This window comes from Lissotriton vulgaris, chromosome 1_1 (assembly GCF_964263255.1).
Source record: "Lissotriton vulgaris chromosome 1_1, aLisVul1.2, whole genome shotgun sequence".
NCBI classification, from domain to species: Eukaryota; Metazoa; Chordata; class Amphibia; order Caudata; family Salamandridae; genus Lissotriton; species Lissotriton vulgaris.
The window spans coordinates 1,417,864,024-1,417,891,959 of NC_141685.1; the positions used below are offsets into that span (position 1 = coordinate 1,417,864,024).

Here is a 27,936-nt window from a genome sequence, read left to right on the forward strand (position 1 = left end):
AAGGCCCAAGGCCTTGGCAGCCCTCGTCAACACCACGCCATAGGTTGCCCCCTCCTCCGAAGCCACGGTAGGAGGAGAGACAAAACCAGTGTCTGGAGAGGTGTCCAGGCCACTGGCCTCCCCAAGGTCTCCTGCCCAGTCCTCCTGAGACTGACACTCCCTGGCCAGGGGGTCCTCAGACCCCTCCCAATCCTCCTCCTCACCCATCTCCTGAAACTCAGGGTTGTAATGCAATGGGGCCGGTTCGTAGAAGTGGATATCTCCAAACGGCGTCAGATGCGGCGCCCAGTGGTGCCGCTCCGACGTCGGAACCGGAGCAAAGGAGGTATCGGGGGCGGCACCGCCCGAGGACGGCGCCGGAGGTGACACCTGACGGACCAACGCCTGGGGGGTCGTATGGTCCACGGGTGACGATCCAGAGCCCGAGGAAGGTCCAGCTGAGCCCCGCGGCACCGGGCCCGAAGGCGCCGGCGGTGCCGGGGCCGCTGTTCCTTGCGGCGCCGGGCCCGAAGGAGCCGGCGGCGTCAGGGCCGAAGCACCCGACGGCGTCGGGCCGAAGCTCCCGACCCGCTAGGGCCCCCAGACGGGTCCGCTGGGCCGAAGGCGCCGCAGAGCCCGTCGGAGGAGAAAGGGACCTCATGGCCATGAGGAAGCGTCAATCTCCTCCGGCGTCCGGTCCTGCCCAGGGACCGGAGGGTGTGGGGCGGGACGAGACGCCAGCGACTCCAAAGGAGCCGCGTGGGCGGTGTCACCCGAACCCCCGGCCGCATCGCGCGAGCGTCAGGGGGAGTCAGAAGAGCGATGACGCCTCTTCGACTTCTTGTGCTTCTTACATGACGACGACTTCGACCCGGAGGAGTGGTGCTGACTCCCGGAGCTGTGGTGACTCCGTCCCCGCGACCTGTCCCTCGACCTCCCGTGGGACCGGGACCTCACGCGGCGCGGGGCCGACTGCCAGAGTTCGAGTCGCCTGCGGGACCGCTCCCGCCTAGATTTCGAAGATAGGGCCCGGCAGTCGGAGCAGGCCTTGTCATCGTGGTCGACGCCTAAACAGGTCAAACACAAGTGGTGGGGGTCAGTGACCGACAACGTGCGGTTGCACTCCTCACAGTGTTTAAATCCAGGCATCCCTAAGGCACCGATCGGAGTCGTTAGACTCAAAAAGTGACTTTGGGTAACTGCTCTTTCCAGATCTGAGCTGGCTGGCGCGGAAAAAAGAAGAACTGACGTCAGCACGAGGAGGCGGCGTCTAAGTACTCCGACGACGTCATCACGGCGCCCACGACGCCGACGACTAACGCGGAGCCGCAGACGACGCCTACCGACGCGCAAGGGTACTGCTACGCAAAAGTTTTCGGATCCAGTCTGACGCCTGGGGATATTCTAAGGTAAGAAATCTATCACTAACGTGTCTCTTTCAGATACCAAATGCAAAAAGAACAATTGATGGACAGAATGTAGAACAATGTCATACATTCACCCCAGTACAGAGATCTGGGCCTAAATACATCGTTTTTTTGCTCACCATGCCATTCTAGTTTGGACTCAATCTCCACGCAAAGAGGTGGAGACTAGACAGGTTCGGGTGGAGGACCGTTCCCTGCTACTATGACAGAAGATCCTCCCCAAGAGGCAGTCGGATTGGGGGATTGATGGTCATACTGAGTAGCTGGTGATACCAAACTCTTCATGCCCAGTCTAGAGCCACAAGATTGACTTGGGCCCGGTTGCGCCATATCTTTTTCAGCACTCTGGGCAGAAGTGGTATAGATGGAAAGGCGTACAACAGACCACAACTCCCCTTGTAACGAAAAGCGTCACCCAGCGAGTAACTCCTTGGAAATTCCAACAAGCAGAACAGCTGACATTGCACATTCTCTTCGGTGGTCTTGCGCCACATCCGAGTGAAGATGCCATTCGTGATCCATCATGCACCTGCGGCTGAGTTCTTCTGCACTGGCGTTCAGTGAACATGCCAGGTGTTGAACCACCAGGGAAATGCCCTGATATCCCAGCCATATCCACAGGCACATAGCCTCCTGACATAGGGTCCAGGACCCCGCCCGCCCTGTTTGTTGCAGTACCACATGGTGGTGGTGTTGTCTGTTAACACCTGCACTTCTCTCCCCTTGACAGAGGGAAGGAATGCCTTCAGTGCAAGTCGGATCTCCCAAAGCTGCAGAAGGTTAATATGGAGCCTGGACTCCCCTGGAGACCAGAGGCCTCTGATCTCCGCCTCTCCCATGTGGACCACATCCCAGGAGGGACGCATCCATCACCACTGTGAGCTCCAGTTGGGGAAGTGAGAGGGATCTGCCATTGATCCAATGCCAGTTTGTGAGCCACCACTGCAGCTGTTAAGCAGTGCCCTCCGAGATCTGGACATAATGGGACAGGTTACCCTGATGCTGTGCCCACTGGAACTTCAGGTCCTACTGCAGATCCGGCATATGCCATCTGGCATGAGTGGCCAGCAGGATGCAGGAGCCCACGAGGCTCAGCAACTTCAGGGTCATCCTCACCAAAACCCAGGATGGAGACTGAAAGATCAGAATAGTAGCCCGAATATCCTAGACTCGCTATTCGGGAGGATAGGCCCGAAAGTGAGTCATATCCAGAACTGCTCCAATGAAGAGGAGCTTCTGAGAGTGAATCAGGTGCAACTTTGGCACATTGATAGAGAACCCCAACAAATGCAGGAGGTCGTTCGTAGTCTGGAGGTGGGAGATGACTGTCTGGAGTGAGCCCGCCTTCAACAGCCAGTCGTCGAGATAGAGGAAGACTGGTACCCCTGATCTGCGCAAATGAGCTGTGACTACCGCCATCACCTTCGTGAAACACCCGAGGGGCGCAGGTAAGGCTAAAGGGGAGCACAGTAAACTGAAAGTGCTTGTAGCCTACAGTGAACTGTAGGTAACGCCTGCAGGCCGGTAGGACGGGAATGTAGAAATAGGCATCCTGCAGGTCCAACGCTACCATCCAGTCTCCAGAGGCGAGGGCAGACCTGACCTGAGCCAGAGTTAGCATCCTGAATTTCTCCTTAAGGAGCAAGCGATTGGCGTCCCTGATGTCCAAGATAGGATGCAGGCTCTTGTCCTTCTTGGGCACCAGAAAGTAGTGGGAATAATAAACACGTCCTACTTCTGGTGCAGGAAGTGCTTGATGGCCCCCTTGGCCAAGAGGGCTGCAGCTTCCTGTTGAAGAAGGGCCAAGTGATCACCCGACATGCAGTGGTGCTGGGTTGGCAAGGCTGGAGAGGTAGTCTCCAAGAGGAGGGAGGAGCCCCTTCGGACTATTTGTAAAACCCACCTGTCCGAAGTAATGGTGCACTAGTGGGGGAGGTGATGGTGGATCCTGCCGCCCACTGGCATTGATTGGGCCTGAAAGACCAGACTACGAAGGTTTGGAGGCAGTGGTGGTCGGGGTGGAGGTGGACTGACCTGCCCGCTGGCCCCCTGACCTGCCTCAGCGGGTTCAACGTCTGCGGCCACGCTGAGACTGTTGCTGCGCAGGCCTGTGGCTCTGAAGCGAACGTGTCGGGCGCCCATTCCGTGGCCATGAAAGGAGCGAAAAGCAGACAGCGGAGGAGGGCGGGTGGCGTAAATGCCCAATGACTTCGCCGCAGCCCATGAGTCATTAAAGCGCTCCAACGCACTGTCTGCCTTGTTGCCAAAAAGGGGAACGCCATCCAAGGGCATGTCCATCAAGGTGTTCTGGACATCCCCAGAGAAACCAGTAGTCCTCAGCCAGGCGTTGCGATGGAGGGTCACTGTCATGGAAATCGCCCTGCCCAGCGAGTCAGCGGTGTCAAGGCCACAACAGATCGTGAACTTTGCTGCGTCTCTCCCTTCAGCAATAGCTTTGAGAGCACTTTCTGGGCTGAGGCAGCACTTGCACCACTGTATCCCACACAGAGTGGGAATCACGGCTCAAGAGGCATGTGGTGTTCATAGACTGCAGCCCTGAACTGGCGGAAGAACATTTTTCTTACCGAACTGTTCCAGTTTCTTGGATTCCTTGTCCAGGGGTGAGGAAAGGAATGCACTTGGGGTCGCAGGGGCTTGGACAACCTAGCACTCAGGGATGGGGTGTTGGGAAAGGAAAATGCGGTCACGCGGAGCCGGGTGATGGCGTCGGGCCATATTCCTATCCACAGGAGCCAAGGTGTTGGGCCTGGACCAGGTGCCCAAAAAAGTCAGAAAGTGCATCATTAAAAGGCAGCAGTGGCTCCGCAAAGGTAGCTGCTGGCTGTACCACTTCTATCAGGAGGATTGTCCAGATGGCCGGTGTAGGGAGATGGAGGTGGAGAGCTTTGGCCGCCCTACGCAACATCACAGCGTAACTCGCACCCTCCTCCATACCCCCGGTAGGAGGAGATAGCATGTCAAGGTCAGGAGAGGTGTCAAGTCCACTGGCATCCCCCAATTACTCTGCCCAGTCCTGGTCAAACTGAGCTATGATAGTGTCCTCAGACCCCTCCCAGTCCTACCCATCCTCGGAAGGCTGATGAACAGGCCAAAAATAAGGATGTTGAGAGAGGGGTTTAAAGTTCCCATCGGTGTCGGAAATCGAGTGACGCCTTTCCAGCGCCGTGTCCACATCAGGCCTGAAACCGGGGACGACGTTGTCCAGGGGCACAGGCGACGTCGGAAGCGGTGCTGGTGAGGTTGACGTCGGTGGAGGTGTCACGAGGTCAACCGGCGTTGACCGAGATCCAGGCCTGGATCCTTGGGGACCCTGCGACGCCGGAGCCAACAGCGATGTCGGAGCCGCCGATAATGCAGAGCGAGGACCCCCAGTCGGGCCCAAAGGCACACAGGTGGGCCCAAAGCGGCAGTCCACGGCTGACAGAAAATCCTGCAGCTGGGCTGGAGTCACCGACGGACCCAGGAAGGGCGAGTAGAACAACAGCGACTGCATAGGCTCTGCCGGAGCTGCGGAGGTGGCACCACCCGCACCCTCAGCTGCGTCGTGCGATGTGCAAAGGGAAGTCGGAGAGCAATGGCATTTCTTCGACTTCTTCTTGATGTTTTGCCTTACCTGACCCATAGTGCAAAGACTTCGATCCCGACGAATGATGATGGTGGCTCTGTGACTGGTCCCTCGACCTCCAACAAGACAGTAACTTACTGCCGGACTTCAAGCAACTTTCGGGACCGCTCCCACAAAGTCTTCAGCACCATGGCCCACCAGTTGGGGCACGACTTGAGGTTGTGGTCACGCCCCAGGCAGTATAGACACACTCGATGCGGGTCCGTCACCGACATCATACGATGACAGTCCCTGCAGGAGTTGAAACCGGGCATCCCTATGGCGCCAGAAGTCAATCAACTTGAAAAACAGAGACAAAAAGGCCTCGAAAAACTCAATCAAAAAATTATTGGGGGTACCGCTCTCTCCGGATCTGCGCTTGCTGGAGCGGAAAAAGAAAAAACTGAGGTCAGCGCGCGTCGGTGGCGTCTAAGTAGCTGCCGCAAAGTCTCCTGGCGACCACAACACCCACGACGGACGAGGAGCCGCATAACGCCACCTTCCGACGCGCAGGGGTACTGCTGACGAAAACTTTCTGGATTCAGTCTGATACCTGGGGGCTATTCTAAGGTAAGGAATCTATCACTATGTGTTTTTTTTCTGATACTCAGTATTGCCTTCTTGAAGTCGTTTCCCCAGGAAGTGGCGCAGGTAATGTTTTTGGCCAACAGGGGGGCGTTTTTTTATTTCGACAATCCAATGATGGTGAACCTTGTGAATTTACACAAGACTTATAATAAGAAGGTTTGTGTTTCTTTCAGATCCTGAGTATTGCCTTCTTGGAGTCGTTTCCCCTGGTAGTGGAGCAGGTAATGTTTTTGGCCAACATGGTGTTTGAAGTTGTTGGGGATTTTCCTGCTGGGCTGTTTAAATTTGAAGTTTCATAATTTGTTCAAAGCAATACATGTCCTAGGTTGTGTTAATAATATAGCAGATGTGCTATCTTGTTCATAGCAGCAGAGGTTTCATAGGCTTGCGCCGAAAGCACACCAGGTAAAGACAGATACCTCAGGATTCATGGTCGCTGGGAGACTTACAATTTTGGACTTAATCGAGAAATCAGTTACTGTATCAAACCGCAGGACTTACAAACAAGTTTTGCTTGCACTTTTGTAATCTGGTTCACACAGGAGGGAGGAAGGCCCTTTGTTAGTATTAATGAGGAGATGATGCGGTGCATTTGATTATGCAGCAGATTGAGTTGTTCTTTCGGCAGTGACAATATCGGGTAAGATGGCTGGAATTTTTATTTATAGTAAGTGATTCTGGGACTATGATCCAATGGAGGGTGAGGGTTGCAGAAGGAATATTATCTGGTTGGGCTTGGGACAGAGGGGCTCATGATTCAGAGAGACTTATATACAGTAAGTTGCCCTGTGACATTTTGAGTCAAATGGACAAGGTTTGTTTCTTGGCATGGGAGGTAGCTCTCTTTTCTTAATGCACGGTATGGCTTTTTGATGGGGCATTTCGTAATTCAGAATTGATTACTCTGAAACAAAGATCTGGGTTGTTACATTAGAATGTGGCAGTGGCGGAGGAGATCAGGATTTGGTTGATGCATTCTACGACAGACCAGTTGGGAAGGGGTCTAGAGGGGACCTTAAGGAGGAGTTTCACCATCCCCACTTGCCTATTGGTTGCTGGTTTGCTTTGGAAAGGTTTTTGTGTGTTGCTTTAGGGCCAGGTTTTGTTCATGAAGATAGGTCTAGGCTAAATAATTTCATGTACTGGCTATCTTACGGAAAGCTTTGGGTCAAATGGATTATTTGGGACATATTCTTTTAAGATTGGGGCGGCTACAGCGGCAAAGCCGAGAGGCCTTACAGAAGATAGGGTAATGAACTTGGGTCTTTGGAAATCTAACTGTAACAAGCGTTATGTGCATCCAGGTTTTGGTTTGAGTTAAATTCATTGTATGGTTGAAAGGTTCTAACTAAATGTTTACTCTTTTAAATTGCGTTGCGGGGCTTAACAGCAGCATATCCACGATTTGGATTCAGGGACATTCTTTCGTACGCTGGGCAGAAAAGCAGGCAAAATGATTTTTGGCTGACAGCTTGGTTTAGATAGAGCAAGGGTAATGGATTGGTGGAGGGGAAAGAGTAGTATGACATGGGGAGAGCTTTTAGGAACACTATTGTCAAGGCTGTCTGGGAGATACTGTCTAGATCTTTTAGCCATCCATCTGGGGAAAAACGAACTTCTTTCTCTGTTAGGTATTGGCTTAATGAAGGCAATGAAGTTGGATTTAGAAATAATAAAGAATTGTTCGGCAGGAACACATTTTCTCTGGACGAAATTAGTTCCAAGGAGATTTTGGAGAGGTACTCCAAAGCCGGAAGCTATGGTGAAGCAGAGGAACAAGGTGACTAGGGAAATGAGAGGTTTCTGTGTTCTTATAGGAATTTCCGTTTTGAAGCACTCGGAGATTGCTGAAAAGGGCATTTTCCTTTTTAAGCAGGATTGTGTATACTCATCAGTTATGGGTAACAGGTTTTATATCTTGGAGGTTGGGTTTTTCAGTTAGGGAAGGGTTAAGGGCTGCCTTTTTGGCCATCATCACACCCAGGGGCAGGTCTTATTAGGCGTAATTCATCACCCCCTCCTGCACACAATTTTTTATTACTTTGTTTCTCATTCATTTATAAATGAAATGGAATGAAATAAAAGCCTTTGTAAAGCGAACAGCTACCTCTGCAGTGGTGTCCTGGCGCTGGGGCCCGTCGGGAAGATTAAGCGAGCTATTGCCCAGAGTCACATGGTGCTGAGCTAACCTGGCGCCGGCGTTGGGGATCGAACCGTGAACCCCGTGGTCAAGAATCAGGAACCCTGGCCACTGCGCCACACCTCTTGCACAGAATGGATGGAGTTATGAGGGGAGTAGAGATCAGTAAGACCTCTGTAAAACAGATGCTGATGCGGAATGCAAGACTGCAAGTCTTTGAGTATCTGCAACAGAGAGGCGAAATCCTCTGTCAGAATAGGTATACAAGTTCAGCTGAGTATCAGCAACATAAAAATGAGTACAGGTGTAGGAGAATTTCAGAGTAGAATATATTGGTTCCAATTAAGGGATATAAGATGGAAAGAATCTTACTAACTGTTTGTTTAAGCAGGGGCGTAACACAGGCCCCTGCAGCACCCACGTTGTGGGGAGGGGGCTCCGCCATCCAGGGGCCCCCTCATTCTCAGCGGTGCCTCAGGCCTAAATGATGTGCACATGCCTCATTCATTCAATGGTGGAGCGCGCACGTATGCATCTTCTTCATAATTAATTATGCACACGCCCGGGCCCCGGCATCTTAATAATCAAATTTTGTGCACAGGCTGCAGACCCGGGCCTTGCTGCCTCTGCCGGCAGGGCGGAGCCTCTGGGCTCTTCATTGAATTAAATGTTGGGTTGGGACTGGTGCACGGCGCGCAGTTGTCTCCACTTCTGCGCAGTCTTCATGGTGGGGCTGGTGACCAATGCCATTGTCATGCACTTTGCGCAGCGCAATTAAAAGTGCGCATGACTTGTGAGGTGAATGTAAACCTGTATAATCAATTATGTATTGTGCCTTGGATTTCTATATTCAACAGTGTTTGAACTTAAATAGTCTCCAACTTCACCCCTTATAAGGTCTACCTCACTGATCTGATGCAAAGAGAAGACACAGCCCATTCATCTCCCTTCCGTTCCATTAGCTCTGGAATAAGTTTTCAAAGACTGCTCCTCTCTTGGGGCCCGATGTAGGTAAATGGGTTTTTCCGATTTCAAAATACCGAGGCGGGCCGAATCGGTATTCTGAAATCAGAAAACGAGATGTAGGAAAAAAAACGAAAAAATACCAATTCGGTCGTCATCGGTATTGTGATTCGATACGTACCGAATCGGCACGGACCGAATCGGAAAGTACCGAATCGGCTACCACCGAATCGGAAATAGCCGATTCGGCAAATACCGAATCGGCAATTACCGATTCGGTGGTCGGAATACACCCTCATGGCCAAAATGCCCATAGGAATGCATTGAACAATCCAAATCGGTAAAATCCGAATCGGTAAAATCCGATACAGCCAATGAGGCGGATCCACCCTCCCCCACCCCAGCAGGGAGTGGCTACCCAGGCAGGTGCAGCTCATTAAGAACTTTCTGGAGAGGCAGCCTGAGCTGAACACTCACAGTGAGCAGCAGTGGGAGCAGGAGCCAGAGAACTGTGGATAGCAAGATGGCAAGCAGCAGTGAGAGCCAGAAGGCTGGCCACAAGAGAAAGCCCAAGTTTACTACCATGGAGCTGCAGGTGTTGGTGGAGGAGGTGGTGAGGGTGCACAGGCAGCTCTTTGGGAGGCTGTCCCTCACTGTGCCGGACAGCACGAAGAGGAGGCTCTGGAGCGAGATAGCTGAGAAGGTCAACTCAGTAGGTGTCACCCCCAGGACCCTTGATGACCTAAAAAAACGATTTTACGACATCCGCAGCCTGGCGAAAGGCAAGATGGCTGAGCTGCAGAGGCAAGCTGGACTGACTGGTGGGAGCAGGAACCCGGCGCCACCCCTCACTGAGCTGGAGGAACTGGTGTCCAGCACCATCGAGAGGGAGTGTGTGACAGGAATCGGGACCCTGGATAGCTCAGCCAGAGCTACAGCTACAGGTAAGAAGCATGCGCATCATGACACACCCTACCAGACACCTCCCCTTTAGACACAATGCACAGCCAAACCCCAGCCCAGTACTGTAACCAACATACAAGAGAAAAGCATCATGGTAAATGTAGTCAGCAGAAGTTTGCAAAATATGGCAGTGCAGAACCACAATATAGAAAACAGTGGAACACATTCAAAGGATATGCAAGGACATGTGCAATGCTTTAATTGTAGTGACTGTAATACATCGGCACTCAATTTACAAATGCTTCTTTATACCTAGGGGCACCATCAGGCGGAGGACCAAAAGCTACTGAGGCACCAGCACCAGCACCAACTACCAGTGCGGTGGCAGGGCCTAGCACAAGTCAGGCTGCCATGGAGGAGGAGGAGGAGGACAACACCATTGGCCAGGGAAATGCTGGAGACCTGGTAGTTGACTACGCATTCCTCACTCCCCACAAATGTCAGGCACACCCTCATTGCTGTTCTCCCCTGAGAACTCTCCAACAACGGCCCACCCTGCACCTACCACACCTCCTGCCAGGAGTATGGTTGTGGCTCCACTCAACCCTATCCAGGGAGCAGCGGGTCAGGCCCCGGCCACCACCACAACAACACCAGTGGCACCCCAGCCCACACAGCAAAGCGGCAGCAGCAGTACCCGGAGGCGTGCCATTACCACCACTGCACCGCCGGAACGGGAGGGCAGCGTCTTCCAGGGGCTTGAAGGCAGCATGGTCAAAATCCAGCGCTTGCAGGCAAAGTCCATCATGGCCTGCCAGCGCCAGCTCCGCCAGCACAACCTGCAGATGGGCGAGATGGTGCAAGGGTTTAAGGCTTTTGTTGACACAAACAAGGAAGTTGCTGCAGGTCTTGGCAGGCTGACCACAGCCATCACACAGCTATGCGGAAGACTTGACGAGCATGAGCAATCGCGCAGGCGGGATGCCCGCATGCACAACCGATCTATTAGCCGCCTTGCTGCTGCAACCGCGCAACTATGCCAACGTGGGGCTAATATGGAGGCAAGCTTGACACAAAACACCGCTGAGGTCACCAGGGGAATGGCCCGCATAACAACAGCCATGGAGGCAATGATCATTTCCAACACTGCGGCCAATCCAGCCCTGGACCTGGGGGAGGCAGGGGACAGCAGCAGCCGCAGCAGCCCGGCCAGCGCTGTGTCGGAGCCGCGCCGGTGCACCAGGCGCTCTGCAGAAGCCGCAGGACATGCGGAAGGGGGTGAGGCACACCCCAGTGGGGCTGCCAAGCGCCCCAAAAAGTAGGCTTGCCAGGGCGGGTGAGGCAACCCGGACCTTTGACATTTGTTTTCTTTACTTTGACATTTTATTTTGTTGCACATCAGTGCAGTAACGGTGTTTCAACATTATTAAAATTTGCTTTTCCCCACAACCATTTTCCTGTCTGTGCATCTGTACTCACTCAGAAATAGTTTTCTGTAATCTCCTCACGTCTGTATCTGCCATCACTTGGCGTAGACACCCCAGCAGGTTGTGTTAGTGGCACAGCATCGTCGTCGTCATGGTCCTCGTAGTCAGACAACTCGACCTCAGTGCCCTTCTTCACCGCAAGGTTGTGCAACATTGCACAGACAGCTATGATCTTGCAGCAGGAAATGGGGGTATACTGCCTTGCACCTCCACTCTTGTGCAGGCATCTGAATCTACTTTTCCAGATGCCAAAGGTCCGTTCAACTACATTCCTTGTGCTTTTGTTGGCCCGTTATACCTCCTTTGGCTGGGTGTGGAGGGGTTGAGGTAGGGGGTGAGCATGAAAGAGTGGAGGGCATATGCACTGTCGCCTGGAAGGAAAAGGGGTAACATTACTCACATGCATACATGTATTTCACTTAGCTACTTTGTGTAATGGGGGTCTGATGATGTGTCTCACCTAGGAGGTATCCTTCACCAAATTCGCCAGCCATCAGCCGTGCATAGAATCCGCTCTGTTGAAAAATGTAGGAGTCGTGGGTACTCCCTGGGAATTTTGCTACCACGTCTGTGATGGTGCACTTCGCATTGCAGATCACCTGAACGTTGATGGTGTACGTAGACTTCCGATTGCGGTATATGTATTCTGTGTCAGCTGGGGGGCAAATCGGAATGTGCGTGCCATCTATGCAGCCAATGATTTGGGGAAATTGTGCCATCTGGTAGAAGTCAGCTTTAGTTTGTAGCAGTTCTGCGTGGGTTGCAGGGAAAGAGATGTATTGGTCCATCCTGTGTATCATGGCGTCAAGGAATGTGTGGAAGAACCTTGACAGGCTGCTCTGGGTCACCCCTCCTACCGCTGCAACTCCACTTTGATAGCTGCCAGACGCAAGCAGGTGTAAGCTGCATAGCACCTGAACGTGCGCTGAGATGGCGTGTGCCCTTGGGGTGGGGTGGTCCAACAGTGGTTTGAGGTCCCTGATGAGCTCCAGAATGGTGTCTGAGTCCAGCCTGTACCTCTGTAGGATCTCTGCCTCTGTGAGCATGAACAGGGTGATCCTCTGTCTGTAGACCTGTTCCTCTCTTTGCCATTCCCTCTGTCCTTCCTGCTGTACCCGTAGCCGCCTTGCAATGACATAAAATGCTGCCATCCTGCAAGTTGCAATGCATTTTGGGTCTATTTTTATGGGTTGGAGTTGGTTACCACCTGATTGTAATCCATGGTAAATACCGAGTGAATAATACCGATTTAGAGCCAAAATCGGTATTTCTGTGCTTACCTACATCTCCCTATCTGTCCGAATCGGGGACTTTACCAATCGGTGATTCTACCGATTCGGTATGTTATCCGATTCAGCTTATTTCCGAATCGCTGTCTCTACCGAATCGGTACATGGTCCGAGTCGGATATTTTCCGATTCGGTGTCACTACCGAATCGGTACATGGTCCGAATCGGATATTTTCCGATTCGGTGTCACTACCGAAACGGTACATGGACCGGATCGGATAGTTTCCGATTCGGTGTCACTACCGATTCGGTACATGGACCGATTCGGTATTTTGATCCGATTCGGTGTGTTACCGAATCGTTACATTTCCGATTTTCGGTATGTACGTATCGGATTCTTTTCGATTCGGTAGTCATTCCGATTCGGTATTTGTACCGATTTGGACGTTTTTCTTTGCCCTACATCTCGATGGCAGTATACCGATCGGTAAGGGCCCAAAATCGGTATTTTCGGCCGTTACCGATCGGTAACGGCCTACCTACATCGGGCCCTGATGTGCTGTACTACAACGGCAGCCTCCTCATTGTCATGAGGCACAAGGCACCATATTTATTCCTCATTCCTTAATCTGCCCCCCCCCCTTCGCCATAGACTTGTTGCTGCTTGCTGCTTGCCTTTCAATACTGATTGACTGCATCCTTAGACTGCCTTATGCCCCTCCAAACTCACTGCTGCAGCACCCATCTTAAAAAAGTAAGAGATGGCCACTGGACTGCACACAAGCTACATCCATGTTTTGTTTTATTTGCTAACTCACACCGAAAGTCAGATCACATGGTGGAAGAAAATAGTATTGAAGCACATGCACTGTTTGTCTATGTTCACTTGATGTACGAAGGGCATGCCCTGTAGCTTTGCTTTTGTCTTTTTATGTTCGCCTGATTTATAAAAGATACTTATTGTGGCATTGTAGACCAATATACCAGTATCCTACGCTGATGACACCCAAATAGTGGTGGCTATATCAAACAACACAACCGAGACAGCGGATAGATTTAGGCACTGCATGGACCAGGTTAGTCACTGGATGCATGCAAATTGCTTATCATTGAATGGTGATAAGTCAGAGGTCTTGCTGCTTGGGGCTGAACCTAACATCTGGTCACTCAATTGGTGGCCCGACAGTCTTGGCAGTTGTCCAACACCTGTGGACAACGTAAGGAACCTGGGGTTCACGTTTGACTCCAAACTTACTTTTAAGACTCAAATTAATAAACTCGCCTCCTCTATATGGTACACGCTGAAGCTGATTACGAAACTGTTGCCATATATCCCTTCTGATACCTGCAAAACCCTCGTAACTATGCTGGCACTATCCAAAATGGATTATGGGAATGCCCTGTATGTAGGGCTTCATAAACAGTTATTACTAAAACTTCAGCGCCTCCAGAATGCAGCAGCCAGGCTGGTATTGGATATTCCTAGGTTCGAACCGGTGGCACTTAAAATGAGAAGTCTCCACTGGCTATCCAAGGAAAAAAGAATTCAATTCAAGTCAGCCTGCCTGACTTATAAAGCCTTGCATGGATAAGGTCCTCACTTTCTCAAAACCAACCTCCTAAAATACGACCCGCCTAGGACGCTTAGGTCCAGCAGTGCCAAGCTTCTCAAAACTCCTAGATTTAAACAACTAAGATGGGGGGGAGATGTTTCCTACTGAACACAGCTAAAACCTGGAACAAGTTACCTATTGAAATAAAAAACAGCCCATCACTGTTGTCTTTTCCAAAGAACCTAAAGACCTGGCTTTTCTCAGCATAGCCCTGTTTCCTGTTTTCGCACGACTCTTCCCACTTCTGTAAGTTTCGTTACACTACTGTGTTTAAAAGGGGCTGGGTTTGAGAGAAAGAGTTGGATGGCAATTTGTATGTGCTTAGAGAACCAGCTTAGAATGTTATCCCCGTCTGATTTTCCCAAAATATAAGGTAAATTATTTATTGTTAAACTGTTAAATTGGAGGTGCTGACATCTGAGCTCATTGGAGAAACATTTCATGACAACGGCCCGTTAAGTTGTGAAATGTAATTAAAAATCATTTGAGCCACTATGCGGATGTTATAACATATGCGTGTGAAAATATGACTTACCAGGTAATTTTCCATGAATAGCTAACTCATCAAACTCATTTGGGAACTTTAAACCTTCAGCTATACGACAGCCATTTGATAAAATGTCATACAGGAGCAAGCCAAAGGAATATACATCAGCCTGCTGATTATAGATTACATTTCCTCTGGCAACCTCTGGTGCACGAAATCCTGAAAGCAAATCAATATACAGTTTGTTCAACACATGTTGACACGAACATCAAAAAGCATTTGGGTGGGCCTGACATTAGGGCTAAATTTTGTTCATAATACAACCATACATGTTTGTCTAGCTTTTGCTATGCATTTTGAGCTACATGAGTTTCAACCCATTTCCGGCTACATACACCCAACATAGAGGACTGTACATTGGGCATTGAGTGTACTTTAATAACAACTAGTGCAGAGCACCTTCTTAAACCCAAACCACATGCATTTACAAAATATTGCAATCACTCATCAACTTGTGGCAGTGCTATTACTGTGCAGAGTAGTAAGTGATTTAATTGAAAATATTGTTAGAGCACAAGATGTGAAAATCAACAACATTTTAAAAAAGTTATTCTATTATAAAGAATGACCACATTTTAAAAGGTGCACATAACACCTTTAAAACATTTCTAAAAAGAAGAGTATTTATAGATTGTCTAATAAAGAAATGACAAAAGAAATTAAAATATTTTGGGGTCACAGAACACATGCTTTAAACCATTTGGCAAAACAGATATGTTTTGCCTATGCTACCAGTTGTCCTTTTTTCGCACTTTTCCAACCCACTTCCCCCTCAGATGTTTGGCAGCCATCTTATAATGCAGTTTCCAAAAGCATGTGACTATAGCAGGATGGTCAGGAGTTGGAAAATTTCAGAAGAAACCAAGATAATGCAAGCTTATGTATCCAGGCTGGCTTGCGACTCACTGTAAAAGCAAACAAGCATTAGAAATGCAATAGGTTTCGATTTTTTTTGAGTTAGGGCTATTGGCATAGCTCAACAGTTACCGGACAGAAATCGCCACATTGCAGGTGCCGGACAGAGCATTGCTCTGTGAAACGGCCTGAAAGCCTAATACGATATTGATAGCCTACAAAATAAAAAGGCAGATCAGGATGACCAGGAGGAACCACAGACATACTGAGATGGCCAACGCAAGCAACCAATGAGTGAAATCGCCTGGGCGGGACCCAAGCACGCAAAGGCGGGAGAATCAGAACCAATGCTCCAATAAAAACCTTATATTTCTAAATGGGACAACAACGAACAAATAGCAATTCATTAGCATGCCAAAAGCCGATAGAGGAGATAACAGGTCTTGCAGACTGTGCATGCGCTGCCTAGGCTCTACCTAAAAAGGTAAAATTTTCAAGAACTTGTAACAAGCCTGTGAGAGACTTACTATAATGCCATCAACCTTACATGATATTCAAAAACATGTATATGCATGGTGGAATCATATTTAAAGGAGGATCTCAATAAACTCTAGTTAGTTCTACCATTTGTAGTACACAAAGTTGGAAAACATTTAGGAAAGAGCATTTATGAAAAGCTGTACTATGTTTTCAAATATTATTAGCACTATGGTACTTTAACTTCAACTGTTACGTATGGAAATCAATAAAAGTTGTTGGCACCAATAATTAGTTATAAGCACCAGAAAGTTTTATAAAACATCCTGACTGGTTTCCAGCTTAGCTTAGCTTTCATTCAACTCATTTAAGAGTACAATCCTGAAAGTAACAATATAAAGACATCTGTATACTTTAAGTTTTAATATTGTATTCTTTGTCATTGACTATTATATCCTCACCTGGTGTGCCTTCAGAAGATTTGATTCCCATCCTACAACAATACTGAGCAATTCCGTAATCAGCAATCTTTGCAATTATGACAGAATTGGCATACAATGTAAACAGTAATACATTGTGTGGCTTTAAATCCCGGTATATTATCATTGCTGAATGAAGATATCTGTTGCGAGACATAAATAAATGGCAATTAATATTTTGCAATCAATAAGGTCAAAACACAAAATATGTACAAATGAAAATGTAATGTGTATGAAATTCTGTCTCTCCTTACTTTATGGTCACTACAACGACTGTTAAAATAGAAATGCTTCTGTTGGTGAACATGGCTGTGAATTTTTTAATATGGGCAAATAGCCAGAGGAACATGGGGACAGATGCCCTAAGTCTAGGTCGCAAAAAATGATTTTTTTGCACACAGACTCATTTTTGACCTAAGCTTCATTTTGCGATGTGAATAGTACTGCAGAGTACAGATGTACTTTTCAGTCACATTACAAAATACACATTTGCAGAATGTCACAAAAAACTCTCACTGCATAAATACGTATGAAACTGGAGGTATTTTTGGAGCCCCTGCAAATGTAGGAATGGAAACATGCAGGACACAGTTCTCCACCCCTTTGTTTCCACTCCCTTGACGTGAGTTGTTTTAAATCAAGCAAAACCAATAAGATGATGGATGGCGTGCTGACATTTTTCAACAACTCACCCCCAGTCAAGAGATCGTGGTTTAAACCATTGTTCTTTTGCTCACTATGCCACCTCAGTTTGGACTCAGCCATTTGCAAATTAGTCTTGACCCTGCTCCTCATGGGAACAGTACAACCTGAACTGCCAGTCCAGGTAATCCCTGGACCGGAAACAAGCATCCTGGGACCGATGTTGGGGTATCACCCCTCATCAGTCAGGCTAGCTTGAATCCAGTGGCACAGCAAGCAAGGGACCAACGTCTGGACATACCCTTGGCCACTTACAGTGAACATAGCAAACACAACTTTCAAGGGTGGAATAAATCAATTTCTTTAGGAATAAGCAGGGAGTATGCACAAAAAAGTTATGGTGTTGAATGAGGGGTTTCTTCATGCAGAAACATATTTTTATCATGGAGATAAAAATAGTTGCATGCAAAAATGCACATTTACATATAGGCTCCTGCAAAAACAAGTAATTAGCATGGGAATGGATAAGCATTTCTGTGTAAGCAAGGAACTGTCGAATAATGTTGGTGTAGGTTAAAAGGTCAGGTCACAGTAGAACTCTGTAGCCAGACCTAAAGAACAAGTTACTTACCTTCGGTAATGATGTATCTGGTAGAGACATAGTCTAGCCGTAGATTCCTTAACTTAGAATATCTCCAGGCGTCAGACTGGATCCGGAAAATTTAACGTAGCAGCACTACTGCGCGCCGGGGGGCGACGCCGTATGGCTCCACCCTGATGACGTCCATGGGCGTGATGTCAGCGGAGCCGTATATAACCTGCCCCGGCGCGCCAACATCAGTTTTCGTCAGAAGACTTTTCCGGGTCAGATCGCGAAGCCACCACCAAAAACTGTGAAAATATGGGAACAGTGTGCAGAAAAAGAAAAAACAAGGTATGGTGAAAATCATCACCATAGAAGGACAGTGCTAGGCACCGTACATTGTAACTGAGGGAGGGAAAAGAACAGAGCACCACCCAGGGAGGGACCCCAGTAATTGTTAAGTCCAAAACCTCCCTCGGAGGCCGAAGAAGATGCAGAGCATAGGCAGGATTCGAACCCTTGGCCTGTGAGACCCTGGGCCACCAGAGGGACAAGACGTACCATTGAGCAATAGCTCCTTGGTGAACCATCACAGCAGCCGGCAGAAAGGCTGCAACCACAAAATATGACCGTGAAGGACAACCAGTCCAGAACCCAGGGGTAAGGACAAACTACCATAAGGCGTCACCCAAAAGGAGACGTCAGATCTGAATAAGGTACCTACCATATGTAGCATTGTCAGAGACTGCAACCGCTAGAGTGCAAGGGAGGCAAGAGACCTCAAGTGGTTGAAGAAGACAGAAAGGAAGGACAAGGGGTGGTAAAAGAATTAAGACTCACATCGGACAACCCAGGGTAAGGGTTGTAAAAGACAAATGGCATATGAGCATACCGTCCAATTAGAAGGATGGGTAGAGCAGAGCCACTAAACAGAATGTAGCCTCATGAGTCAGAGTGAGGAGAAGACGACACCCTGCATAGGAATAAAGCCACCCAAAGGGAGGCGAAGGCACGAAGCCCAACCTGAAAAGGTTGTCGCAGGATGGGGAGGACAGGCGGGCGTTAAGGAATCTGCGGCTATTTATTTATTTATTTTTGCCATTTGTAGAGTGCGCTGTAACCCCACGGGCATCCGGGGGCTAGGAGAACATCCGAACCGGAACGCTAGACAAGTGACTAGCAGGGCATTGCTAGTATACAGGTTAAGGCCTGGGGGAACGGTCTTTGGGGAAGAGCCAGGTTTTTACTTTCTTACGAAACAGCAGCAAATTCTGCGTGTTCCAGAGGCGGGCAGCTGCCACAATAAAGGCTCTGCCTCCCATGGTTGCCCTCTTCGTCCTTGGTATTCTGACAAGATGGTTGGATGTGGACCGCAGGTTACGATTAGGTGCGCACCATTGAAAACTGGCTTGGACTGACTTTGGTCCTTGCCCATAGAGTGCCTTAAACGTAACACACAAGTATTTGAACAAAATCCTCTGTGCTACTGGAAGCCAATGAAGCTCCGCCAAGGCCTGTGTTGTCGAGGAGCGGCGTGAGCGGCTCAGCACGAGCTTGGCTGCAGTTGTCTGAACACTCTGCAGTCTGGCAATCAGGTATATCGGGGATTCCAGAAGTAGGGCTTTACAGTAGTCAAGACGGCTTAAAATAATGCTCCTGGCCACTGTCGTTCTTGCCTGGACCAGCAGCAAAGGTAGTATTTTGCACAATCCTCAGATAAGGGTGAAACAGGCTCCGACTACTTTATTAACGTGTGTCTTCAAGTTCATTTTTTCATTAAAGCTGACCCCCAGATTGCGTACAGTGCTAACTGGTGCCAGTGGGCCATTTCCATTTTTTGGTCAAAAGTAATTCGGCAGTCCTCGAGAGATCTTACCTACTTTACAATGAAGAATCTCTGTCTTTTCCCCCGTTGAATTGGAGTGAGTTGCCTTTTAGCCAGTTGGTCATTTCAGACAAACAGGCATTAAAGCTTTCCAGCGAGTCTGCTTGATCGCCGTCCAGGGACACAATGAGCTGGGTATCATCGGCGAAGTTGACCACACTGATGTTATACATGTTGATGATTCCCAGCAGTGGTCGCAAGTACACGTTAAATAGTATCGGGCTGATGGAAGACCCCTGTGGGACTCCATATTCGTTTTTTATAAATTGAGATTGAGAAGCGGGGAGTGCCACTGCTTGCCACCTGTCCGCTAGGTAGGAACGCATCCACCCCAGTGCCACCTCTGTTACTCCTAGGGATTCCAGTCTTGTCAAAAGAACGTCATGACTGACCGTGTCGAATGCGGCGGACAGGTCCAGCAAAACCAGAGTTACCGATTGTCCCCTGTCCGTCCACATCCGGATATTGTCCAAGACGGTCACCAAGGCGGTCTCTGTTCCGTGGCCTGGTCTAAAGCCAAATTGCTCCTCCGCTAGACTATGTCTCTACCAGATATATCGTAACCAAAGGTAAGTAACTTGTTCATCTGGTAGAGACGTCTAGCCGCAGATTCCTTAACTTAGAAAGCAGCGGGGATGTGGCGAAAACTGCTGGGGAATAAGCCAAAAGGCCATAACAACACATAACAGAGAGGCCCACGGCAACTCCTTGCTGGCGAGAACAACCCAGAAGGGGCTGGCACCAAAAGATGGACCATGTGACAAAAAGCAGGACGCCAGGCCATGTGAGGTGGATACTACACAGCATAGACCTAGACGAGGAGTTGAAGTACTACAGACAATAGAAAGATGTGACCCTACAGGACCCAGTAAATGGGTATATGAATCCCAGAGGGTTACTGTTTGAACCAGGGTCACCGATTCCGACACAGTAGCTTGGCCCGAGGCAGGAAGGCACCCAAAGGCAATGTGTTAAGCAGTGGTGCAACACACACTCACATGGATGCAGTGAAGCACACGCAATAAAGAGACACCACAACAGGTTCATGGGCAAGAACAAGTATATTTATCTATTTCTTGTTAGGGTAGGTAACGCAAGGTTCTCACTTGGAACGGGGTCACCAGTTCTCATAACATTAGATCAATGCAGGTAACACTTCTTAGGCACTTGTTCTTTAAAGATAACACTTCCTGGGCACATGTTCTCTGGAGGTCACATCTCTTTTGCAGATGGCTAATGTATGCAACATTTCTTAGGCATAAATTCAATCCAGGTAACAATTCTCATATTCAGGGACAACATAGACAACATTTAGTAGGTACACATCAATTAAAGTCAACACTTCCTATGCAGGTGCACTCTAACAATAACAGTCCCTATGCAAAGGTTAATTCAGGGTACAGATTCATGAGATGCACCACTTGGTATGCAGGTTGTTGGACAGGCCACACGAAGGGCCGCTCTCCCCCGGCCCGACCAGGCCCGAGCCCGGTCCCGCAGGTACCACACACCACCATTACACGTCCTCCGTCCCCTCAGGGACCCCTGCCCTCGAACATATCGACCTCGTGGGCCCGATCCACTGCAGGCCTGCGCGCCCATCCTGGGCGCCATCTTGGACACTCCACCACGAGGCCGCCTGGCCCCCGATCGACCTCAACCCTGGGCCTGGCCAGGCCTCAGACATCCCGGCACCACCATCCGCCCAGGAGGTGAGCGGGCTACTTGGCAAGTCAATGGGAGAAAGAGGTGTCGATGGCTCTCCCCCGCCAAGTGCCGCTCGCCCATCGCCTCCCCGGGCGCTGGCTCCACCCACCTGCTGGGTGTCTGGACTCCCTCATCCCGGACCTCCCGACCTCCAAGTGCGAGGGTCCGGACATCAAAGAACACCAGCCCTATAACTGGGGCAGCTCCAGAGCAGGAAGGCAGTTGTATCTTGGAGTCGAGAGACGCAGAGAAGAACTCATCCTTGACGGACTACTGGCGCTGCCATAGCTCTGTCTCGTGCACCATCGTCTTGCCTGCCGGCGCTGCCGCAACCTTCGTAACCTTCATATCCTTCATCGTCGTCGGGACCTGCTGGCGTGGCCGCGGACCGTTTGCATTCGCCATCTTCATCGGGACCTGCTGGCTCCGCCGCGGACCGTCGTTTCCTTCGTCCATCTCGGGACCTGCTGGCTCCGCCGCGGCCCGATCATCAAGAACACCGAGCTCGAGGATTGAGAGCTAGTTTCATCTTTTGGTAACAAGACTGTCCCGCTACCCTTTTCCCAAGCCAGAGACCAGAACCGAGGGGACCCCTGAGTCCAGACCTCCTTGTACCATTTCATCGTAACCTTAAAGAATTGCCTATAAAGTCTCGTTGAACTTTACCCTTGTGTGGTGTCCGTCTGTGGGGGGGGAAGTTACTTGTCTGTACGATCGCTGGAGACGGCTCTCCCCGGAGACCTCTCCCCTTATCCTCGGCCGACCCTCCCGGTCCGTCTAACATTGGTGGCCAGCGGCGCGATCCGAATCACCGCATAACCGTACAGAGAGTAGCTCACCCCACGGCGAATCACGATGTCAACTAAAGAAAGCGGATCAACGGAGAAGTTCCAGATGGAGAAATTGGACTAGTACAGCCATCGTGAACTAAAGCAGTTCTGCATCGAACTAGGTATCGCTACCACCGGACTAAGTACCAAAGACGATTTTAAGCAGGCCCTAGAATCTTGGGCAGAAACCGGGGCTGCCGGAACCTCGGATCAAAGCATCGCAGCAAAAACCACCACAGCCCCTGAGGAGCGAAGAACGGGTCTCTCGCAAGACGAGATCCAGGAACGAGAGAAAACCCGACTACACGAGCTGGAAATGGCCCGGCTCAAGATGGAAATTGAACTTAAATTGGCCGAACAAAAAATCAACTTAGAGCACCTGCGTCTCCGAGAAGAAAGAGAGGAGAAACAGAGACAAAGGGAGCTCGAGGAAAAGAAACTGGCATATGAGCATGAGCAGAAACTAGCTGAGATCGACCTACGCAAGCAGAATAAAGAAGTAGGGGTGTCCGAGCAACCCCACACCCCAGGGGCAACAGAGAAAAAGGTACACATCCCCAAGGATGTCGTTCGAGAGTACTTCCGAGAGGACGACATCCAGCAATGGTTTAAGGCCTTTGAAATCGCTATGACTGCACACCGGATCGATAGAAGCGATTGGGGAGCCGGTCTATGGGGGAGATTCCTCAATGAGGGCCGCGACGCCCTGCTGCAACTCCCGGACCACCAGATGACCTCCTATGACCATATGAAAGCTGCACTCCTCACCCGCTATGGCCTCACACCCGAGATGTACCGTCAGAGGTTCCGAGACTGCACCCGTATCCCGGGTACAACTTGGGTGGACTATGTAAACTACTTTAGCCGAGCCTTCGAAGGCTGGATCAAAGGAAGCAAGGTCACAACCTACGAACAACTGTTCAATCTTATGGTCTGGGAGCACCTGTCGAACAATTGCTTCATTGAACTCCGCCAGCACCTCCTCAACAGCAAGTTAACGGATCCCCGGCAGCTCGCAGCCGAAGCTGACCGGTGGGAAATCACTAGAGTGGGCCGAAATGGGTCCTACGAACAAAACCGGAACAACAGTGGTCAACACCGTCCCCGAGGAGGAGGAGGAGGCCAAGGACGCGGAAGAGACAACGTTCCGGTCGCCCCCGCTACCAGCACCACCCCCCCGGCCAACCGGGGCAGCACCCCGGCGCGACCGGGATATCGAGCCAATGTTACGTGCCATCGATGCCAACGAGTCGGACACTATGCAAACGACCCAAACTGCCCCCAGTACCAGAGCCCAAGACCCCGCCAAGTAGCCGCTGCTGCTCTGGGGGATGAACAGATCTCAGAGGAACAGGAGGAATATGAACAGGAACACCAAGAATGGGAGCCAGCCGCCATGGCTCTAGCCTGCTTAGGGGGGAGAGACATGGTTCCGCGGGTCCCCCTACCCGCTAACACCCAGAAATACAGCCAATGGGTGAGCATCAATGGACGCCGGGCCGAAGCCCTTCGTGACACTGGGGCCAGTGTAACAGCCGTCCGCTGTCACCTGGTGACCCCAGAACAATATCTACCGAACATTCTCTGCCCTGTACGTTCAGCCGATAACTCGGAAAGTCTGTGTCGGATGGCCTGCGTCCCCTTCGAATGGGGAGGGGTCTCCGGCATGTTAAAGGTAACGGTCCGAGACGATGCCCCCGTAGACTGCCTCCTGGGGAATGACCTTGAAAGCTCTCCGTGGGCAGCCGTAGAACGAAGAGAACACCTGGGGATGTTAGGCGTCCCGGACTGGGCGTGCGTCACCACCCGGTCCATGGCCGCCCGTGCCCACCCCCGGCCAGAGGAACCCGAATGGCCGGCGCCACCACCTCCGGTCGCCCCAGGTGTCACTTCCTGGTGTGTGCACGATGTGGACACGGGGGACAGCCCCCCTATCCGCCACCGGGCCTACCGCGTGCCAGATCGGGTACGGGCCTGCATCCAGGAAGAGGTAGCAAAGATGCTCACGCTCGGGGTCATCGAGCCCTCAGACAGCCCCTGGGCCAGTCCTGTAGTACTGGTCCCCAAAGCGGCCGCCCCTGGCACCACGCCGGAACTCCGGTTCTGCGTCGACTACCGGGGCTTGAATGCGGTCACCAGAACAGACGCACATCCCATCCCCCGGGCAGATGAACTAATCGACCGCATGGGAGCTGCCCGCTACCTCAGTATTTTCGACCTGACAGCGGGCTACTGGCAAATCGGCCTCACACCCCGGGCCCAAGAACGTTCTGCCTTTTCCACCCCCGATGGCCATTACCATTTCAAAGTCATGCCCTTCGGCATGAAGAATGCCCCCGCAACATTTCAGCGGCTCGTCAATCAGGTCCTGGCGGGGCTCGAAGGGTTCAGCGCCGCCTACCTCGACGACATCGCTGTATACAGCCACCATTGGTCCGAGCATCTCCACCATCTCCGAGCAGTGCTACAAGCCCTTCAGCGAGCTGGCCTCACGATCAAGGCCAGCAAATGTCAAATTGGTCAAGGGTCTGTAACCTACCTCGGGCACCAGGTGGGAAGCGGCCTGGTGGCCCCTCTGCAGCTCAAAATTGCCGCCATTCAGTCCTGGCAGCCCCCCATCACCCAGACCGAGGTACGAGCCTTCCTGGGCCTCACGGGCTATTACCGAAGGTTCGTGAAAGACTATGGTACTATAGTGGGGCCCCTCACAGAACTCACGTCAAAAAATCAACCCAAGAAAGTCAACTGGACCCCAGAGTGTCAAACAGCGTTCGAGCAATTGAAAGCCGCCATGTGTTCCGCCCCTGTGCTCCAGGCCCCCGACTACAGCCGGGAGTTCGTTGTCCAGACGGATGCCTCCGACCATGGCATTGGGGCAGTCCTGTCTCAAGTGAACACCGAAGGCCTTGATCAACCAGTGGCCTTCATCAGCAGGCGACTCCTACCACGGGAACAACGCTGGAGCACCATAGAGAGGGAGGCCTTCGCTGTGGTGTGGGCCCTCAAGAAGCTCCGGCCCTACCTCTTTGGCACACACTTTCGGGTGCAGACCGACCACCGACCCCTGCAGTGGCTGATGCAGATGCGGGGGGAAAACCCGAAGTTACTACGTTGGTCCATCTCCCTTCAAGGGATGGACTTCACGGTTGAACACCGGCCTGGGCCAGATCACGCCAACGCGGATGGCCTGTCCCGGTTCTTCCGCCTCGACGAGGAGAGTCCCCAAGAGGATGGGTAACTCTCCCCGCCTTCAGCTGGGGGGGACGCATGTTGGACAGGCCACACGAAGGGCCGCTCTCCCCCGGCCCGACCAGGCCCGAGCCCGGTCCCGCAGGTACCACACACCACCATTACACGTCCTCCGTCCCCTCAGGGACCCCTGCCCTCGAACATATCGACCTCGTGGGCCCGATCCACTGCAGGCCTGCGCGCCCATCCTGGGCGCCATCTTGGACACTCCACCACGAGGCCGCCTGGCCCCCGATCGACCTCAACCCTGGGCCTGGCCAGGCCTCAGACATCCCGGCACCACCATCCGCCCAGGAGGTGAGCGGGCTACTTGGCAAGTCAATGGGAGAAAGAGGTGTCGATGGCTCTCCCCCGCCAAGTGCCGCTCGCCCATCGCCTCCCCGGGCGCTGGCTCCACCCACCTGCTGGGTGTCTGGACTCCCTCATCCCGGACCTCCCGACCTCCAAGTGCGAGGGTCCGGACATCAAAGAACACCAGCCCTATAACTGGGGCAGCTCCAGAGCAGGAAGGCAGTTGTATCTTGGAGTCGAGAGACGCAGAGAAGAACTCATCCTTGACGGACTACTGGCGCTGCCATAGCTCTGTCTCGTGCACCATCGTCTTGCCTGCCGGCGCTGCCGCAACCTTCGTAACCTTCATATCCTTCATCGTCGTCGGGACCTGCTGGCGTGGCCGCGGACCGTTTGCATTCGCCATCTTCATCGGGACCTGCTGGCTCCGCCGCGGACCGTCGTTTCCTTCGTCCATCTCGGGACCTGCTGGCTCCGCCGCGGCCCGATCATCTAGAACACCGAGCTCGAGGATTGAGAGCTAGTTTCATCTTTTGGTAACAAGACTGTCCCGCTACCCTTTTCCCAAGCCAGAGACCAGAACCAAGGGGACCCCTGAGTCCAGACCTCCTTGTACCATTTCATCGTAACCTTAAAGAATTGCCTATAAAGTCTTGTTGAACTTTACCCTTGTGTGATGTCCGTCTGTGGGGGGGGAAGTTACTTGTCTGTACGATCGCTGGAGACGGCTCTCCCCGGAGACCTCTCCCCTTATCCTCGGCCGACCCTCCCGGTCCGTCTAACACAGGTATTCAACATCAGTCACATCTCCTATACTTGGGCGTAATATAGACCACATTTCTCAGGCAGATAAGATGCCTTAGACAGAGATTCCCTACAGGCAATAATTCTTGGGCACCTATTCAGTACCAGTAATCAGCTTTACGTCGATGTTCACTACAGGGCCTCCCGCTTAAGGCAATATTCCCTGCAGGCTCAGAGGGGGCCTCTAAGCAAGGGAGCATGTCCCAGGTGGTTTTCCCCATGGGTGTGGCTGGGGTGATGAAAGGCTCGGGTCCCGAGGAGCCCGCGGGGGTAGGACCCAAATCCTAAACTCACCGGGTCAGCCTCGGGGGCAAACACAGTCCTCACCGCAGTGCCGGCCGCCGACTCCCCAGTCAGCCCACCTCTTCCTACACTCGGGGTCTGGACCGGGGGAGGCGGACTCATTTCCGGCTCCTTCCGCTCCGGGGGGGGGGCTGGTCGAGGTAGATCACAGCTCCCGCTCTCGCGGGGGTGCGGCCGATGACGCAGCCGGCGCCCCTGTTGCCGGGCAACGCCTCCCCTTGGATTAGGGGGCTGCAGCAGCATCCCTGGTCTCAGCTCTTCCTCTACTCCTCGGCGCCCGGGCTGCAGCGGTGATTGGGGCTCTCTGCGCTACTTCAGGCACAGCACTCAGGTGGAAGGCACACAAAGGTCCTGGGCGCATGCAGCGCCCCAGCAAGCAGCAGGCGGCAACCTCGGCGTATAGTGCTTGGAGGACACAGCGCCAGCAAGAGGCCAGCAGGTTCTGTCAGTCTAGCTCTATTGGCAGGTGACAAGTTCCATTAATATATAGCGCATAGGGAGCCCAGAGCTGACCGCAGGGGGGGTGGGGGGCAGTTCTGGCAAAGTGGTGCTCGGTTGCCACCGCGCTTTACCTGGCAGTTCCCTGTAGCGACAGCAATCACAGATCCTTCAGCGCTTAGGGATCACAGCACTTTCCGGCCTCAGCGCTGGTAGTGGATTGCGAGTTTTAGTTACAGTTTTTTTGGGGGGAAAGGGTAGGGGGTTGAGTTGGCAGGCACGAGAGGCAAGATGGTTCCCCGCAGCACACTGGAGTTGGTCTCCTGGGTTTCCCCCTCACTGGGCAAGGTCAGCAGGCTGGCAGAGCCCCTCAACTATCTTGGGTACAGCAGGGCCTAAGCTCAGTCAGACTCAGTAGTGTAGGTTCCCCCCTAGGCCCAACCGCCTATACTCCGGCAGAGGTTCCCCCAGGTCCAGTGGTGCCCCAACTGACTAGTTGGGTTTCCCTCCTTTCCTCTTATACCCCTAGGTCAGGTGACCCTCCTCAAAGGCGGCAGGGTATAACTCCTCCCTGGGCTAGAAGGTTCCAGGGGCTTCTACCATGTCTGTCTATGTGATAAAAAGGCGGGACAGCAAGGATACAGTAACAGGATGTCCCAGCCTGATCCTAACTACTGGTGCGTATATGTTCAATGGCCACTCTGCAGTGTCAGGGGCTGTGGCAGCCATATTATTAGGCGAGAGCACCTGCACCTTAGCACTGTGTGGCAGTGGTAAGGCGCCCAGAGGCCTAGGTCCAACAAAAAGATGGTGGCAAAAATGAGGCGAAAAGGGGGAAAAACATGGTAGACCACCTTCAAGCTGACAGGTCTAACAGATACCCACAATGAAA

The 27,936-nt window shown here is 51.6% G+C and overlaps 1 protein-coding gene across 1 annotated transcript in view; it reads right to left on the reverse strand.

Annotated features, from left to right (window-relative positions):
- LRRK2 (leucine rich repeat kinase 2) overlaps positions 1-27,936 on the reverse strand; it is a 2,096,839-nt gene that overhangs the window by 543,744 nt on the left and 1,525,159 nt on the right. The window contains exons 41-42 of the mRNA XM_086967213.1: positions 16,295-16,455; positions 14,490-14,660 (exon numbers count right to left, since the gene is read on the reverse strand). Coding sequence (XP_086823339.1) covers positions 14,490-14,660; positions 16,295-16,455 — 332 coding nt within the window. The remainder of the gene's footprint in view (positions 1-14,489; positions 14,661-16,294; positions 16,456-27,936) is intronic.